The 18,266-nt window shown below is 48.7% G+C and overlaps 1 protein-coding gene across 1 annotated transcript in view; it reads left to right on the top strand.

Moving 5' to 3' along the window:
- Positions 4,433 to 18,266, top strand: part of ACOXL (acyl-CoA oxidase-like) — a 269,160-nt gene continuing 255,326 nt past the window's right edge. The window contains exons 1-6 of the mRNA XM_018054699.1: positions 4,433 to 4,528; positions 4,653 to 4,739; positions 5,325 to 5,423; positions 12,866 to 12,980; positions 13,419 to 13,505; positions 15,552 to 15,624. Of these exons, the coding sequence (XP_017910188.1) occupies positions 4,433 to 4,528; positions 4,653 to 4,739; positions 5,325 to 5,423; positions 12,866 to 12,980; positions 13,419 to 13,505; positions 15,552 to 15,624 (557 nt within the window). The remainder of the gene's footprint in view (positions 4,529 to 4,652; positions 4,740 to 5,324; positions 5,424 to 12,865; positions 12,981 to 13,418; positions 13,506 to 15,551; positions 15,625 to 18,266) is intronic.

Raw genomic sequence — 18,266 nt, 5'->3', positions numbered from 1 at the left:
ATCTGAATGCATTCTTTAGGGGACCTCTGTCTGACCATCATGTAGGAAGGACCTGGATTCTTGCACACATCAGAGACCTGGCAGGTCCGTGGCGTCAGGGAGATGGTCAGAATGATGTGTGTTCATGTCCCAACTCCGAGACGTCTCCATCACGGCCCTAGAGGTCCCATCATACTCCTGCAGCTTCGTTTTCTATGAGGATGGTGATGCTAGCTGGTGTTGATGCCCAGTCAGAGGCTGGTTCAGATTTAAGCCGACGGTGCCCAGGAGGAGCTCCAGGCCACGCCTTGCAGGTTGCAGGAGCTATGTAAGTGGTGGTGGTGGCAGGGAGGGGGGCTGCAGCCCTTGATGTCGGCCTTCCCCAAGCGGGCTGCCAGATGGTGGCTCAGCTAGCGGGTGGAGTAGGGACCAACCTTTGTTCCCAGACTCAGCTCATTCAGCTTTCCCTGCCCTGGGGTTGGCTCTCCTAGCCACTCTTTGGGAGCTAAAGGGCCTTGCTGGAGGCCATATCCCTGGGCCCGTCAGCCTGTCCTGACCGTAGTTCCCAGCTCCCAACTGTGGCCACTGGAGACTGCTACCAACCCTCCCTGGGCCTGTTGTGCTCATGATTCCCTGCACTTGACCTTGGAGCTGTGTCTGTGGTCCTCCAGAGAAGTGAGAAAGGAGAGAGGGGTCTTTCTCAAACAAGCAGTACAAGGTGTTCAGTTCAGTTCAGTCGCTCAGTCGTGTCCGACTCTTTGTGACCCCATGAATTGCAGCACACCAGGCTTCCCTGTCCATCACCAACTCCCGGAGTTCACTCAGACTCATGTCCAGCGAGTCAGTGATGCCATCCAGCCATCTCATCCTCTGTCGTCCCCTTCTCCTCCTGCCCCCAATCCCTCCCAGCATCAGTCTTTTCCAATGAGTCAACTCTCATGATGTGGCCAAAGTACTGGAGTTTCAGCTTTAGAATCGTTCCCTCCAAAGAAATCCCAGGGCTGATCTCCTTCAGAATGGACTGGTTGGATCTCCTTGCAGTCCAAGGGACTCTCAAGAGTCTTCTCCAACACCACAGTTCAAAAGCATCAATTCTTTGGTGTGTGTACATGTGTTTAAAGTTAGGGTTTTCCTTAGGTGTCCCTTGCCTCCCGCTTCCCTGATTTATTTCCTTGCCGCTGCTTTTCCAGCATTTCTCTGTATCCTGCCTCCTGAGGTGGGCTGGGGTCCAGCCAGAGCAGGACTCTCACAGGCAGTGTTGGCAACAGTGGGCTGGTGTCCTGTCACGGGGACACCTGGTGCTGCTCCTTGTGGTGGCTCCGCGTCCTTCTCCATTCCAGCTCAGCATCCCTGTTTTAGGGAATCCACCCCCTCCTGCCTGGCTTCTCCTGTAGGTTCCTCCCTTGCAATGGATGATCGTCCATCTACCTGAAGACTCTGGTCAAAGACCAGGTATCACACTGCCCCCACCTCCCGAGTCTAACCCACCAGCTCTGTCTCCAGAATCCTCCCCAAACACCTCCACTTCTTGTGCCTTTTACTGCGATCTGACCACCATGCCCTGGCCAGGCACCCGGGCCTGCCCACCTGGCTGGGTGCCGCGCCCTGCTCAGAGTACAGCAGGCCAGGCAGCTGCCTGTGAGAGTCCCCCAAGGGCCTCCCCAGCTGTCAGATTCCCTGCTCTTTGGAGACAGGCTTTGGCGATGGTGTGCTGGTCAGCACGTGGGGAAGAGGCCCGTGTTTGAACAGACCGTGTGGATCGGGGTCTCGCAGGTAATGCCTCAGTTAACTCCTGCAGTTTTAAGAACATTCTTTAATTTTTGGCTGTGCTGGGTCTGTGTCACTGTGAGGGCCTTTTCTAGTTGCGGTGGGCGGGGATGACCCTCTAGTTGCGGTGTGCTGGCCTCTCCATGTGGTGGCTTCTCTAGGTGTGGAGCACAGGCTTTAGGGTGCGCGAACTTCAGTCGCCACGGCTCCTGGGCCCCAGAGCTCAAGCTCAGTAGTACTGGCACACAGGCTTTAGTTGCCCACGCCCTGTGGAATCTTCCTGGATCAGGGATTGAACCTGTTTCCTGCATTGGCAGGCCGATTCTTTACCACTGAGCCACCAGGGAAGCCCAACTCCTGTGGTTTTCCAGAAGCCTGCAGGTTTCACTCACCCAGCCCAGTGCTCCTACTAGTAGCATTTAGTGAATGGAGTTTTTCAAAAGGTAGCCGACTCATTTCCTGTCTTTCTAAAAAGGAGGAAAAAATGTAAAACCTAGGAAAACAATACACCATAAAGAGCACGTTAGCCACCAGCCAAAGAGACTTAAGGGCAGAAAATTCAACCTGTTTTAGTTTTAGAAAAATATTTTTCTTTAACTTGATTTCCAAGAGGGTTTGGGGGGGAAAAGGGCTATTTGGATGGGTTCCATTTTCCTGAGTTGGAGTTGGAAAAGCAGCTTGCTGGGTCGGCAGTGATTCCAAGGAGCAGGGAACTGGGAAATCAGGGCGCTCAGCCTCTTCCAAGGACATTTGGTTACTCTCCAAATGCAAAGCGCCTCACGTGTCACGTGTAATTAGTGAAATTCATCCGTTGTGATGTCAGAGCTTTTCAGCTGGTCAAGTGGTTCACTTTGACTTAATGAAGTGGCCTTTTTGGAAGTTAGTGTATGGCTGATTACACCCGTGTGGTGCAGGCTATGGGCCCCAGCAGAGGCTGATGACAGTTCTCAGATGGGAGCATGTGAAGATGCTGTTTCTGCCACTTACCTGCACAGTCTTCCTTGGGGTCACTGCGTCCACTGGGATACATTCCATTGCAGTGACCCCAGAAAAAGTCACCTACTGGCTGTTGTAGTCGAAGAGTCCAGGGTCCAGCTCGCTTCAGATGTGGGTGTGTGGGACCTGGTCCCTCTCATCTCTCAGCTTCTCCTCACTTTGACCCCAATGTACTGGCTTCCTTCACCAGCTCTCCTGATGGCAAGAGCAATCCCCACCCTCCCTTCTTCCAAGTTCCATTACTTCCAATAAAAGAGAAGTCTCTCTTCTCTAATAGCTGACTCCTGTGTCCAGTGACCAGTCTGATAGGACCCACTCAGATCATGGATTCATCCCAAAGCATCCCCTTGGCCACGATGTTATGTAGAGTGGCCAGTCCTGGGTCCCAGGCTCATCTGAAAGCTGGACTGGAGATTGACATTAGCCACGAGCCACTTGGACTGAATCTGAGGGAAGAGGGCTCCCAAGAGGAAAGCTGGGGCTGTGTTCCTATGAAGGGATGCTGAACGGCAAGCACAGCAAATGTCTGAATGCCTGAGCTCTTCTGTCTTTGCACTCAGTCCCCTGCTCCCTTCAAACGGCCCTGCTCAAGCCGCCCTTCCTTTTCTTCTTTCTCTTCCTCTTGACCAAAGTGCTTGGCAGTTGCCTCTTACTGAACCTTGCTACAAAGGGCTGTTAGGTGTCAGGCAGCTTGGATTTGAACCCCAGCCCTGCGTGCTTCCTCAGGTGCAGCTGTGGACAGGTCACTTCCTTCTCCTCAACCTCACTGTCCTCATCTGTCAAGTGAGAAAGTGGAGGTGGAAGTGTCAGTTGCTTCGTCATGTCTGACTCTTTGCAATTCCGTGGACTGTAGCCCGTTAGGCTCCTCTGTCCATGGAATTCTCCAGGCAAGAATGCTGGAGTAGGTAGCCATTCCCTTCTCCAGGGGATCTTCCCACTTCAGGGATGGAACTTGGGTCTCCAGCATTGCAGGAAGAGTCTTAACTGTCTGAGCCACCAGGGAAGCCTGGTGAGGGGAATTGCCAATTATCAAGTGAGGGGAATTGTGTTTTTCTCCTGGGATGGTTGTGATAGGCAGTGAGTGTGTGGAGCTCAGACCCTGGAAGGCGGGAGGGCACAGTAAGTGGGGGCTCACCATCCACTGCGTCTGTCAGATGGGGAAACTCAGGCATTGTGTCAGTGTGCAAGGTCCCGCAGCTGGTGGGGAGCGGAGCTGCGGTTCGAGCTTGGCCTGCCTCATCTGAGCCCAGCGGCTGCTCATGCTGTAGCCTTACCTCTTCCACCCACCTTCCTTTTTGCAGACTGTTTCTCATGGACTCTCCAGGCTGCGGTCAGCACCTGGGATCAGTGCACAAAGGCTCTTGCCTATCTTCGACCTACCAGGCACCAAATTAAACCCTAAGCAGACAAGGCAGGGGCTTCCCTGGTGGTTCAGATGGTAGAGAATCTGCCTGCAGTGAGGGAGACCCAGGTTATATTCCCTGGGTCTGGAAGATCCCCTGGAGGAGGGCATGGCAACCCACTTCAGTATTCTTGTCTGGAGAGTCCCATGGACAGAGGACAGAATCCATGGACCCTACAGTCTGTAGGGTTGCCAAGGGTTAGACATGACTGAGTGACTAACACTTCCCCTTTTTCAGACAAGGCAGAGTGATGGGGTGAACTGGGCCTCCCTGAGGTTGGGGGACGGATGCGCTGTGCTGCTGGGGTGGCCTCTGCACAAAGGGGAGCCAAGAGCCATGCCTGCCCAGGCCGCGAGGGGGAGGGCATGGATGCCTTGCTGCTTGTGGGGCGAAGGTAGAGCTTGATGAGCTGATCGGTGTTCCTTGAATGGCTTTTGCCCAGTGGGTTCGGTTGTCATTAAATTGTTGACTGTTTCTAACAATGGTCTATACTGTGCTTGTTTCCAGTGTGGAATAATTTACTGGCTGTTCGGTGGGGCCATCAGAAATCTCGGAGGCCCAGCACACGTAACTCAGTGGCTTCAGCCTCTCCAGGTATGACATGAGCCACCTTAGACAGTTTCTATGAAGATGAAAGTGAAAGTCGCTCAGTCGTGTCCTACTCTTTCCGACCCGTGGACTATATAGTCCATGGAATTCTCCAGACCAGAATACTGGAGTGGGTAGCAAAACTTTACAGTAGTTAGGGGTGTGTGTGTTTGCAGAAAAAGAAAATGAAATATAGAATTAGTGTCAGCCAGAGCTTTGAAATGAGAATCCTGACTCCCTTTTTTAGATTGCACAGGACTGTCATATTGTTATCACCCTAGTTGTCACCAGACTGAGTTTTTATAATATCTCCAACTCCAACTTACTATTCCCTCTTTTGCCGGTGTTCTTAATGATCTGTTGTTCAATTGTTGAGTCGCTCAGTCCTGTCCGACTCTTTGTAACCCCGTGGACTGCACCACGCCAGGCTTCCCTGTCCTTCACCATCTCATGGAGTTTGCTCAGACTCACGTCCGTTGAGTCAGTGATGCCATCCAGCCATCCTGTCCTCTGAGAGAATGATCTGAGAGGTTGGCAGTTAGAGCAGCCATTTGACTAGCTGATTCCCTTCTAACACCTGGTCAACTCCAGGAGCAGAAATACACGGGGATGTTTGCAATGACCGAGAGGGGCCACGGGAGCAACGTCAGAGGGATCCAGACTGAAGCCACCTTTGACTTCTCTGCACAGGTGAGGATTCTTCCTGTGGTTCTGCGGTTCTGTGGGCAGAAGAGTTGAACCCAGCAGACCCTCCTTCCTCTTCCTCCCGAGACCATGCTCACCCACACTGTGTGCACTCTCTAGCCAGAGGTGCTCAGATTTGGAAGTGTCTGAGTTTTAGTGGAGGTAGATGTATGCTCAGCCTCCCTGAGTCTAATACCAACACTTGCACAGCACCTACCTTGGGAGGACGCTGCTGAGACATTTGAGGTGCACTTATTGACTTAATGCTTTGGGGAAGCTTGGTGAGAACAGGACCTCCACCATCTTGTGGTCCTCTGAACTGTAGCAGGCACATGGGTTTAAGAGAGGTCTCTGTTGGTGCATCACCCCATGGGGCAGGAGGGCACTGTGTGTGCTGGACCTCCTTCCGGGAGCTGAGTCCTTGGTGCTGGCATTGATACCAACCAGGGTTCTTGATCTTCCCCAGTCAGTAGAAACTGACCAGAGGCCAGACAAGAAATTCAGGCAAGGCTCTACTGGGGCCCCTGCTGCAGCAGGGGGAGGTGAGAGCAGGCATCAGGTTCTCTTGCTTGCTCACTCCCTGGGTGGGGGCGAGCTGATTCCTTACATGGGGTGAGTATACGGATGTGTCGAGGGGTCAGGCCAGAGAGATGGCTTAGATGGTTTGCCTGCCCGTGAGGTGGTGTGTGCAGGGGGTATGCTCAGTATCCTGTTTTTGCTCCCGACACCCTGCTTTTTCTCCAGGCTCTTCAAAATTGGCAGTTGGGTTTTTTGGTCTCTTTGTATGTTTTCTCTATAATTTTGCCCCAACTGAGCACGCACACAGTTATTTTTAGTCCAGTATTGTGTCTTTATATACTGTGTTGTTTGAGGAGAGGTGTAGACAGGTGCAAGCATTGCAGCAAAGGGGCCCAGGTCCCAGGTCTGTCTCAGCATGAGGCAGTATCTCTAACTGCTGCTGCCAAGTCGCTTCAGTCCTGTCCGACTCTGTGCGACCCCATAGACAGCAGCCCACCAGGCTCCTCCGTCCATGGGATTTTCCAGGCAAGAACACTGGAGTGGGTTGCCATTTCCTTCTTCAGTGCAGGAAAGTGAAAAGTGAGAGTGAAGTCGCTCAGTTGTGTCTGACTCTTAGTCACACCATGGACTGCAGCCTTCCAGGCTCTTCCGTCCATGGGATTTTCCAGGCAAGAGTACTGCAGTGGGGTGCCATTGCCTTCTCCATCTTTAACTGTCATATGGACAAAAATCCACAAGGCAACCAAAATAAAATTTGACAAAACAATCTGACTTTATTACATGGGTTGTTGTTGTTTAGTTGCTCAGTTGTGTCCGACTCTTTTGTGGCCCCATGGACTGTAGCCTGTCAGGCTCCTCTGTACGTGGGATTTTCCAGGCAACGATACTGGAGTGGGCTGCCATTTCTTTCTCTAGGGGATCTTTCTGACTCAGGGATCAAACCTGTGTCTCCTGCTTGGAAGGTGGATTCTTTACCTCTAAGCCACCAGAGAAGCCCTGTTGTATGGGATGAACTCCAATTTGCGACCCCATGAATTGCAGCACGCCAGGCCTCCCTGTCCATCACCAACTCCCAGAGTTCACTCAGACTCACGTCCATCGAGTCAGTGATGCCATCCAGCCATCTCATCCTCTGTCGTCCCCTTCTCCTCCTGCCCCCAATCCCTCCCAGCATCAGAGTCTTTTCCAGTGAGTCAACTCTTTGCATGAGGTGGCCAAAGTACTGGAGCTTCAGCTTTAGCATCATTCCTTCCAAAGAAATCCCAGGGCTGATCTCCTTCAGAATGGGCTGGTTAGATCTCCTTGCAGTCCAAGGAACTCTCAAGAGTCTTCTCCAACACCACAGTTCAAAAGCATCAATTCTGTGGTGCTCAGCTTTCTTCATAGTCCAACTCTCACATCCATGCATGACCACAGGAAAAACCATAGCCTTGACTAGATGGACCTTTGTTGGCAAAGTAATGTCTCTGCTTTTGTATATGCTATCTAGGTTGGTCATAACTTTCCTTCCAAGGAGTAAGTGTCTTTTAATTTCACAGCTGCAATCACCATCTGCAGTGATTTTGGAGCCCCCCAAAATAAAGTCTGACACTGTTTCTGCTGTTTCTCCATCTATTTGCCATGAAGTGATGGGACCAGATGCCATGATCTTCGTTTTCTGAATGTTGAGCTTTAAGCCAACTTTTTCACTCTCCTCTTTCACTTTCATCAAGAGGCTTTTGAGTTCCTCTTCACTTTCTACCATAAGGGTGGTGTCATCTGCATATCTGAGATTATTGATATTTTTCCCAGCAATCTTGATTCCAGTTTGTGCTTCTTCCAGCCCAGCTTTTCTCTTGATGTACTCTGCATAAAAAGTTAAATAAGCAGGGTGACGATATATAGCCTTTTCCTATTTGGAACCAGTCTGTTGTTGCATGTCCGGTTCTAACTGTTGCTTCCTGACCTGCATATAGTTTTCTCAAGAGGCAGGTCAGGTGGTCTGGTATTCCCATCTCTTTCAGAATTTTCCACAGTTTATTATGATCCACACAGTCAAAGGCTTTGGCATAGTCAACAAAGCAGAAATAGATGTTTTTCTGGAACTCTCTTGCTTTTTCGATGATCCAGCGGATGTTGGCAATTTGATCTCTGGTTCCTCTGCCTTTTCTAAAACCAGCTTGAACATCTGGAAGTTCACGGTTCACGTATTGCTGAAGCCTGGCTTCGAGAATTTTGAGCAGCACTTTACTAGCGTGTGAGATGCGTGCAATTGTGCGGTAGTTTGAGCATTCTTTGGCAGTAAGACCCTCTAAATTGATAGCTCTCTATGAATGGGTCACAGCAAAAATCCTGTTCTGTAAATCTTGCCCCCCATCTCTTTAGCTCCTACTTCCTGTCCTCAAATAAAGAAAGCAACGATCTACTTATTTCATTCTTCTTTCTAGTTTCTTGTTTGATATTGGGTGTCCCTAAAAACCAGAAAGGGATAAATACATTTTGCAGTTTTTCTAGAAATGTGTGTGTGAATGAGTGTACAAGCTTGTGTGGACATAAGCTATGAATGTGGCCATGTGCTGTGGGTGTGGTCATGCGCTGTGGGTGTGGTCATGCGCTGTGGGTGTGGCCATGTGCTGTGGGTATTATCATGTGCTGTGGGTGTGGCCATTAGTATGAATGTGGCCATGTGCTGTGGGTGTGGCCATGTGCTGTGGGTGTGGCCATGTGCTGTGGGTATTATCATGTGCTGTGGGTGTGGCCATGTGCTGTGGGTGTGGCCATGTGCTGTGGGTGTGGCCATAAGCTATGAATGTGGCTATGTGCTGTGGGTGTTGTCATGTGCTGTGGGTGTGGCCATGTGCTGTGGGTGTGGCCATGTGCTGTGGGTATGGCCATGTGCTGTGGGTGTGGCCATTAGTATGAATGTGGCCATGTGCTGTGGGTGTGGCCATGTGCTGTGGGTATTATCATGTGCTGTGGGTGTGGCCATGTGCTGTGGGTGTGGCCATAAGCTATGAATGTAGCCATGTGCTGTGGGTGTGGCCATGTGCTGTGGGTATGGCCATGTGCTGTGGGTGTGGCCATTAGTATGAATGTGGCCATGTGCTGTGGGTGTGGCCATGTGCTGTGGGTATTATCATGTGCTGTGTGGCCATGTGCTGTGGGTGTGGCCATAAGCTATGAATGTGGCTATGTGCTGTGGGTGTTGTCATGTGCTGTGGGTGTGGCCATGTGCTGTGGGTGTTGTCATGTGCTGTGGGGGTGGCCATGTGCTGTGGGTGTGGCCATGTGCTGTGGGTGTTGTCATGTGCTGTGGGTGTGGCCATGTGCTGTGGGTGTGGCCATGTGCTGTGGGTGTTGTCATGTGCTGTGGGGGTGGCCATGTGCTGTGGGTGTGGCCATGTGCCGTGGGTGTGGCCGTTTGCCTGTGCATGTGGTGACTCAGCCTTTTCTTCATTGCGGCTGTTGTCCTTTGGAATCTGGAGTTCTGTTCCTAGGCTTTTCTGACCCCAGGACGCTAGCTGGAGGCGGTCAACATTCAGAATGACAGATGCAGGTGAGGGTTGTGTGAGAGGATGTCCTGCCTTGTCTCCTGCCCCAGTGCTAGTTCTCTGCAGTAGCTGGTGATGTCTAAGGTCACAATAAGGGCCAGAATAAGGACTGTCGCCTATTGAATGCTTGCTCTGTGCCAGGCTCTGCCTCAAGTTCTCTCTGTATAGTATACTACCACAGTCATCTGCTCCCCAGGGGGGGCTAGTGGTAAAGAACTTGTCTGCCAATGCAGGAGACATAAGAAACGCGGGTTTGAGCCCTGGGTTGGGAAGATCCCCTGGAGGAGGGCATGGCAACCCACTCCAGTATTCTTGCCTGGAGAATCCCCATGGACTCGCCTGACAGGACTATGATCCATAGGGTCGAAAAGAGTTGTATATGACTAAAGTGGTTTAGCACTCATGCACGTTCTCTTACAGCGGCAGTCCCATAGATGTAATGGTTAAGCTACTGCGTGTGTGCTAGGCACCAGGCCAAGCACTCTGCCGTGCAACATTGTGTTAAATGTTCTATAATCTTATAGGAACATATTTTTGTCCTTATTTTTCAGGCGGAGAAACTATGGCTATGAAGTTAACAAGTGAATCTCAGGTTCAAGGAGATTGCCCTTAAGAGTTTAGCTTTCCTGTCAGAGATGGCACGCACATTAACCAAACATCATGGGGTTCTGCCTGCCCCAGTTTTTTCTCCCAAAACTGTAGTATTGAGGTCACCTTGCTGTCCTTTAAGGGAAAAGAAACCCAGCCACAATTCTTATTTATTTGTTTTCTTCTTATAATTATTATTATTTTTTGCACAAAAATGATTTCCCTGTGTTGGTCCTGTTTTCCCCAAACAGCATAAATTATTCAGCTACCTGGTGTGCTTCGGCAGCTGCTGCTCTCTGCAGGGGAGTTGCAAAGTTGAAATCGTAATGATGAGAAGACTCTGGTGAACTTGCTGCCCCCCGGGGGAGTGAGGGAGGGAATAAGCCTATCATAGGCTCAGGCCAGTGAGGGCTGGCTTAGCTGAGAATGGCTTTCCCCTCCATTGGTTTCTGTGTTTTCCCCTTCATTTCCCTTTTCAAATGTTAGAGCATATCAAATGAGCTCTCTCTCCCTCTGGAGCAGTTTTAAATCTCTTCAATCTTTTTTGTTATTTGTTCCTGTGGGTTGGCTGTTTTATTTTTATTTTTGGATGGTAGGTTGAGTAGCAGCATGGAGGGTTTTGAGGTAAGAGAGAGTTACACTTTATGCAAAATCACAAAAATAAATGAGACTTTAAGAGCTCTCTGGCCAAAGCCATCTCTATGAGTGTTTACAGGACTGTTTTGTTGGTCTTCAACGACTAATTATAATGGGAACCAACACACATGGTGTGCATTATTTAGATCCAGCTTTAAACGCCAGTGCTTTGGCTGAGGCAGACTTTCCCAATCAAGTGTTTTTGCCAGAAGTGACAAAGCTCCTTTCCCAGAGAGGATCAAATGTTATGGGGACGAATGGCCTCCTGTCTCCTCCCCACACGACCAGATCGTTTCTGCCAGGTTAGCCTTTCTCTGCTACTTCCCTTCCCACTCGTGGGGTGCTATTTAATGCATCCCCTCACCACGTGTTGTTTGTTACTGCACCCACCAGCCTCATAAAAACTCCTTTCTTTAAAAAGTTCCTGGCTGGCCCGATAAGACAAGGGCAGCAGCCTCCAGAGACTTAAAAATGATCAGCTCATCCATTTATGTTTCTGAAAAGCCCTTGCCTATGTTAAAAGTGTCCCTGTGTGCACATGTGTCAGAGAATGTTTTCTTGGGCTCCAAGATGGTATTTCTTGGCCAGAGGGAAAGTAGAGTCCATATACTTGAAATTCTGAAATCCGAGATGATCTTTACATGATCAATAGCTTGTTGGTTTGGTTCAGCCACATCTTTGATAATTGTCAGCTTCGATTAAATTTGAGGTTCTGTTTTTTTGCCATCACGCCCCGCCCCGGCTTCCCCTTTCCTTCCCCCCACTCCCTGGATTCTTTGACCTGTTCCAGGTACCCAGTATCCAGAGTTGGCAGTTATGGTCTCTCTCCTTAACAAGAGGCTGAAGGGTATCCCAGGTAGCAAGCCGCACGAGAGAGGACCAAGAAGGGAAGAGAGGTGTTTCCATGGTGAGCCTGTTCTGGTTCCTGGAGAGGAGGAAAAAGGAGGCAGAGTTTTGAGCAGAGACTGAAAACAAAAAGCTAATTATTTTCCCCCTGCTTTTTCCTGACCAGTGTTAACTTCAGACTGTTTTGAGCTAGAATCCTTGGTCATATTTTGGAGACAAGATAGGTGGTGTGTTCTAAGATTCATTCCCTTATAAGATGGAGAATTGTTGACACACGCTTTTAAGGGCTTATTCACATGAGCTTTTGAGGGAAACTTTCATTATCATATTCATTGATCAAGAAAATGGAGAGAGATTTTGAAACAGTTATCCCAAGGCTTAAATGAGATATTTCTTTTTATAAAAATCAGAATTGTCTGGGATGAGATTCTAAGCAATGGTGGGACTAGGTCACGGCTGTTCATTAGTCTTGTTTGTGTTCAGGTGTAGACATTTAAGGGCTTCCCAGGTGGCACTAGTGGTAAAGAGGGAGGAGGCATAAGGGGCGTGGGTTCAGTGCCTGGGTGGGGAGGATGCCCTGGCGGAGGGCATGGGGACCCACTCCAGTATCCTGGCCTGGAGAATCCCATGGACAGAGGAGACTGGCGGGCTAAGTCCATAGGGTTGCAAAGAGGTGGACATGACTGAAGTGACTTAGCACGCGTGCACCTACACGTTTAACCTTTGGTTAGAGAGCTGCTGTTCAAACAATGGACTCACACCTTAGATGCGAGAATGTCTGAGGCCCAGGGATCAGTGGAGGACCTGAGGAACCACGCCATTGGTCCAGGAGGGACAATGTGCCGTAGACAAAACGAAATACACAGACATGGACTCATCGAACTAGGCCCCAGATCGTTGGGTACTCTATCGTTTCTTATGAAACCTGCAGGTGGAGTGTTTGGGAGCGAGGGCTGTGGTGAGAACTGAATACAGATCACCAGGGCTCTTAGGGGTTGGGTGCTGGATTATTTAAAAGTCAAAACCTCAGTATGGAGTAGCCTAGAGAGAAAGAAGCTCACTGAAGAAGGATTCATACGTTTAAGCCACAGGCTCGGAAGAATGCGATACGTGCCAGTCCAACCTTACAAAGAAGAGCGGCCAGCAAGAAGGGAAGGAATGTGAGGGTGAACTAAACGACTTTGGGTCATCTACGCCTTTTCTGTGAGGTCGCCTAAGTGGGTGCAGCTATGCAACGTGAATCTGTTTCACGGTGTTCATTGCACCGAGCCCAGGGGTTGAAAAGAACCATAAGGAAGAAAACTCTGTTGCTTTGGTATTTCTGTGCAGGAATTTGTCATTGACACACCGTGTGAAAATGCTGAGAAGATGTACATTGGAAATGCGATGTACGGGAATTACGCAGCAGTCTTTGCCCAGCTCATCATAAACGGAAGATCTCAAGGTTTGTCACCAAAACAGAAGCCTAGGCTGTTTCTCTTTATTAGTACTATTCTTCCGTGAGTGCTTTACACAGAATCCTTCCCCTTCCAAAGGGGTGTATTTATCTTGTAAAAAATTCACACTGGAACTTTCCCCTGTCAGTCCAGTGGTTAAGACTCTGCGCTTCCACTGCAGATCGGGGTACTAAGATCCCACATGCAGTGTGGCACAGCTACATAAGAAATTGAGTTATTTGTCTTTTAAAAAATTGAGCACTTGGTCTCCTAAATATACATGATGAGACAATTCATCATGACATTCAACATTATACACTATTATGGGCAGTGTACAGTCATACAACAGAATGAATTTCAGAATCAACATAATCGCACACTGGAAATTAGGAAAGCCTTGCTCATATCCTTAGAGACTTTAGTAAGTGTCTTTCCACCGTCCTTAGGGCCCCACTGCTTCATCGTTCCTGTCCGAGATGAAAATGGAAGCTTGTACCCAGGAGTGACGGTTGTTGATATGATGCATAAAGAAGGTGAGTTCGCAGGTGGACCTTCTTCCACCCTCCTCTGCGCTTTCGCCTCCTCCCCACCCGACCCTGCCAGCTGCCGGTGTTCAGTCTCTAAGTCAAGTTCGACTCTCTGTGACCCCGTGAACTGTAGCATGCCAGGCTTCCCTGTCCTTTGCTATCTCCTGCAGTTTACTCACACTCATGCCCATTGAATTGGTGATGCCATCCAACTACCTCATCCTCTATCACCCCCTTCTCTGCCTGCCCTCAGTCTTTCCCAGCACCGCATCTTTTCCAAAGAATCTGTGCTTCCCATCAGGTGGTCAAAGTACTGTAGCTTTAGCTTCAGCATCAGTCCTTTCAGTGAATATTCAGGGTTGATTTCCTTTAGGATTGACTGTTTTGATCTCCTTGCTGTCCAAGAGACTCTCAAGAATCTTCTCAAGCGCTTCAGTTCAAAAGCATCAGTTTTTCAGCACTTAGCCTTCTTTATGGTCCAACTTTGACATCTGTTCATGACTACTGGAAAAACCATAGCTTTGACTCTACAGGGACCTTTGTTGGCAAAGTGATGTCTCTGCTTTTTAATATACTGTCTGGATTTATCATAGCTTTTCTTCCAAAGAGCTAGCATCTTTTAATTTCATGGCTGCATCTGCAGTGATTTTTGGAGCCCCAGAAAATAAAGTCTGTCACTGTTTCCACTTTTCCCCAACTGAGTCTAGCCTAACTCATCCAAGCAGTGAAGGCAGAAGAGACTGGTCTTGAAGGGGCCACTCTACCCACTGCTGCTGACCCTCTGGCCGTTTGCCAGTGTCTTTTAGGCCTTTGTGGCAATGGCACCCCACTCCAGTACTCTCGCCTGGAAAATCCCATGGGCGGAGGAGACTGGTGGGCTGCAGTCCATGAGGTTGCTAGGAGTCAGACACGACTGAGCGACTTCACTTTGACTTTTCACTTTCATGCATTGGAGAAGGCAATGGCAACCCACTCCAGTGTTCTTGCCTGGAGAATCCCAGGGACAGGGGAGCCTGGCTGGTTTCTGTCTATGGGGTTGCACAGAGTTGGACATGACTGAAGCGACTTAGCAGCAGCAGTAGCATTGCAAATTCATCCTGTGTTCTGAGGAGGAAGCATTGGGAAGGAGGAGAAATTGAGTTTGGGGTCACTGGCGGGGCTGAATGAGCTTTGCTGCTTCTGTATGTTCAGTCAGATATTCTCTTGGCTGCGTAGAATTCTCCCCTCTCCAGCCTCAACAACTGCCCAGGCAGACAGCTGTGGCCCCAGCTGAGCCCTAGAAGGTCCAGCACTTCCTCCTCTGTGCTCATTAATGAGGAGGCAGCTGGAGAGACAGGCACCGCGCTGCGTGAAAAGGAGCAGACAGCATCTTCACCCCAGATAAGAAAGCAGCCACGATTCTGGAAGTGAAAGAAGGGCTTTGCGTTTCAGTGATGTCCAACCTAAAAAGTGGCAGCGATGGTCTAACTGTTTTTATTTTATTTTTTTTATTTTTTATTTTTTTTTTCTTCGCCTCTTTCCTTTATTTTTTATTTTTTTATTTTTTTTTTAAATTTTAAAATCTTTAATTCTTACATGCGTTCCCAAACATGAACCCCCCTCCCACCTCCCTCCCCACAACATCCCTCTGGGTCATCCCCATGCACCAGCCCCAAGTAAAACTGTCTTGGTGTATATTTTTTTAGAAATGTGTTTATATATTTGGCTGCAGCAGGTCTTCGTTACAGCATGTGGGATCTTTTGACTGTAGCATACAAATTCCACTTGAGCAAACTGCAGGAGACAGTGGAGGACAGGGAAGCCTGGCATGCTGCAGCCCATGGGGTCGCAAAGAGCCGGACACAACTTCATGACTGAACAGCACCAGCAACGTGCAAACCCTCAGCTGTGGCATGCCGGGTCTAGTTCTCGGGCCAGGGATCAGACCCGAGCCTCCTGCACTGGGAATGCAGGCTCAGCCACTGCACCACCAGGGAAGTCCCATGGGGCAGTGTTTCTCATGCTCATAAGCTTGTCCCACCTGCAGCTCCATTTCCTGTCTGTTCTCTCTAGGTCTGCATGGTGTGGATAACGGGATTCTGAGATTTGACAATGTTCGGATACCGAGGGAGAACCTGCTGGATAAGTGAGTAGCTGCCTCCTTAACTCAGACTTGCTGTAGCTATGAGCTCTCTGCCTCCCAGGCCTGGTTCCTAGGTCTCATGGGCTTTACGTCCAGCTGTCTCCTGATAACCACTTTCACAGTTTTACTAATCAGGAAAGGTGGATAAACAAATAAAAGAAAATTTAAAATTATCCCCAATATTATCACCTTTGTTGTTGTTGTTTAATCGCTAAGTTGTGTCCAACTCTTTACAGCCCCATGGACTACAGGACGCCAGGTTTACCCTCCTTCACTATCTCTGAGAGTTTGCGCAAACTCATGTCCATTGAGTCAATGATGCCATCCAACCATCTCATCCTCTGTCGTCCCCTTTTCCTCCTGTCCTCAGTCTTTCCCAGCATCAGGGTCTTTTCCAATGAGTCAGCTCTTCGCATCAGGTGGCCAAAGTATTGGAGCTTCAGCTTCAGTATCTGTCCTTCCGGTGAATATTCAGAGTTGATATCCTTTAGGATGGACTGGTTTGATCATCTAGCCACAATGTTTAATATACTTTTGTGTTTAACATTTTAGACTTTTCTCTGAGTAGATACTAAAGAGAGAAAGAGATGTTTGATTTTTACTGAATGAGATCCACTTAGAAATTCTATTTTTTTTATAACTTGTAGTTTCTGTTTAACAAAATATGTCCAAAGTTTCTATGCAACAATAAAAACACATAGTAAATGTTAGTTGCTCAGTTGTGTCTGATTCTTTGAGACCCCCATAGACTGTAGCCTGTCAGGCTCCTCTGTCCATGGAATTCTCCAGGCAAGGATACTGGAGTGGGTTGCCATTTCCTTCTTCAGGGGATCTTCCTGACCCAGGGATTGAACCTAGGTCTCCTGCATTGTGGGCAGATTCTTTACTGTCTGAGCCAGCAAGGAAGCCTGAAATACACGTAGGCATTACCATTTTTAATATTGCCATCATAAGCTGTTAAATAAATTATCTGTAAGTTATATAATCAGTCCCTTATTGTTGGGTATTTAGGTTATTTCCCTTAATTTTTTTTTTTTTTTGGCCATCATAAAACAGTGTTATTGCCTCCTTTGTGGATGGCAGGAGATAAGGTACCCTCTTTCAGCTTTGGAGGCTATTATAACTAGTACTGTGGAAAATTCTGAAAGAGATGGGAATACCAGACCACCTGACCTGCCTCTTGAGAAACCTGTATACAGGTCAGGAAGCAACAGTTAGAACTGGACATGGAACAACAGGCTGGTTCCACATAGGAAAAGGAGTAAGTCAAAGCTGTATATTGTCACCCTGCTTATTTAACTTATATGCAGAGGACATCATGAGAAACGCTGGGCTGGAAGAAGCACAAGCTGGAAACAAGATTGCTGGGAGAAATATCAATAACCTCAGATATGCAGATGACACCACCCTTATGGCAGAAAGTGAAGAAGAACTAAAGAGCCTCTTGAAAGTGAAAGAGGAGAGTGAAAAAGTTGGCTTAAAGCTCACCATTCAGAAAATGAAGACCATGGCATCTGGTCCCATCACTTCATGGCAAATAGATGGGGAAGCAGTGGAAACAGTGTCAGACTTTATTTTTTTGGGCTCCAAAATCACTGCAGATGGTGATTGCAGCCATGAAATTAGAAGATGCTTACTCCTCAGAAGGAAAGTTATGACCAACCTAGATAGCATATTCAAAAGCAGAGACATTACTTTGTCAACAAAGGTCCGTCTAGTCAAGGCTATGGTTTTTCCAGTGGTTGTGTATGGATGTGAGAGGTGGACTATAAAGAAAGTTGAGTGCCAAAGAACTGATGGTTTTGAACTGTGGTGTTGGAGAAGACTCTTGAGAGTCCCTTGGACTGCAAGGAGATCCAACCAGTCCATCCTAAAGGAGATCAGTCCTGGGTGTTCATTGGAGGGACTGATGTTGAAGCTGAAACTCCAATACTTTGGCCACCTAATGCAAAGAGCTGACTCACTGGAAAAGACCCTGATGCTGGGAAAGATTGAGGGCAGGAGGAGAAGGGGACGACCGGGGATGAGATGGTTGGATGGCATCACCGACTCAATAGACATGAGTTTGGGTGAACTCCAGGAGCTGGTGATGGACAGGGAGGTCTGGCGTGCTATGGTTCATGGGGTCGCAAAGAGCTGGGCACGACTGAGTGACTGAACTGAGCTGATTGGGTGAATAATGTCATAGGTTGTTGCTGTTTAGTTGCTAAGTCTTATCCAGCTCTTTTGCAACCGCATGAACTGTAGCCTGTCAGGATCCTCTGTCTGTGGGATTTTCCACACAAAAATACTGGAGTGGGTTGCCATTTCCTTCCCCAGGGCATCTTCTTGACCCAGGGACTGAACTCACATCTCCTGCTTGGCAGGCAGATTTTTTTACCGCTGAGCCACCAGAGAAGCCCAATGTCGCAAGTGTTTAGTGTCAGTTCCCAGCATCCCTCAGTGAGATCAAGGTGCCTTCCAGTGAGGTGAATGCACTTCCACAAGTGCATTCCAGGTGCGGAGCCCAGGCGTTCACAATGCTGAATGCAGCCTAAGAGACACCAATCACTTTTACTTTTCTCAGCATCTTTCTATGCATCCAGTAAAAATGCTGAACTGCAGTGATATTTAAATCTGTGAAAAGGCAAGCCATCAGTCTTGCT

Source organism: Capra hircus, chromosome 11 (assembly GCF_001704415.2).
Source record: "Capra hircus breed San Clemente chromosome 11, ASM170441v1, whole genome shotgun sequence".
Taxonomy (NCBI): domain Eukaryota; kingdom Metazoa; phylum Chordata; class Mammalia; order Artiodactyla; family Bovidae; genus Capra; species Capra hircus.
Note: the sequence above shows the minus strand (reverse complement) of the source record. Positions and strands in the feature narration are given on the sequence as shown.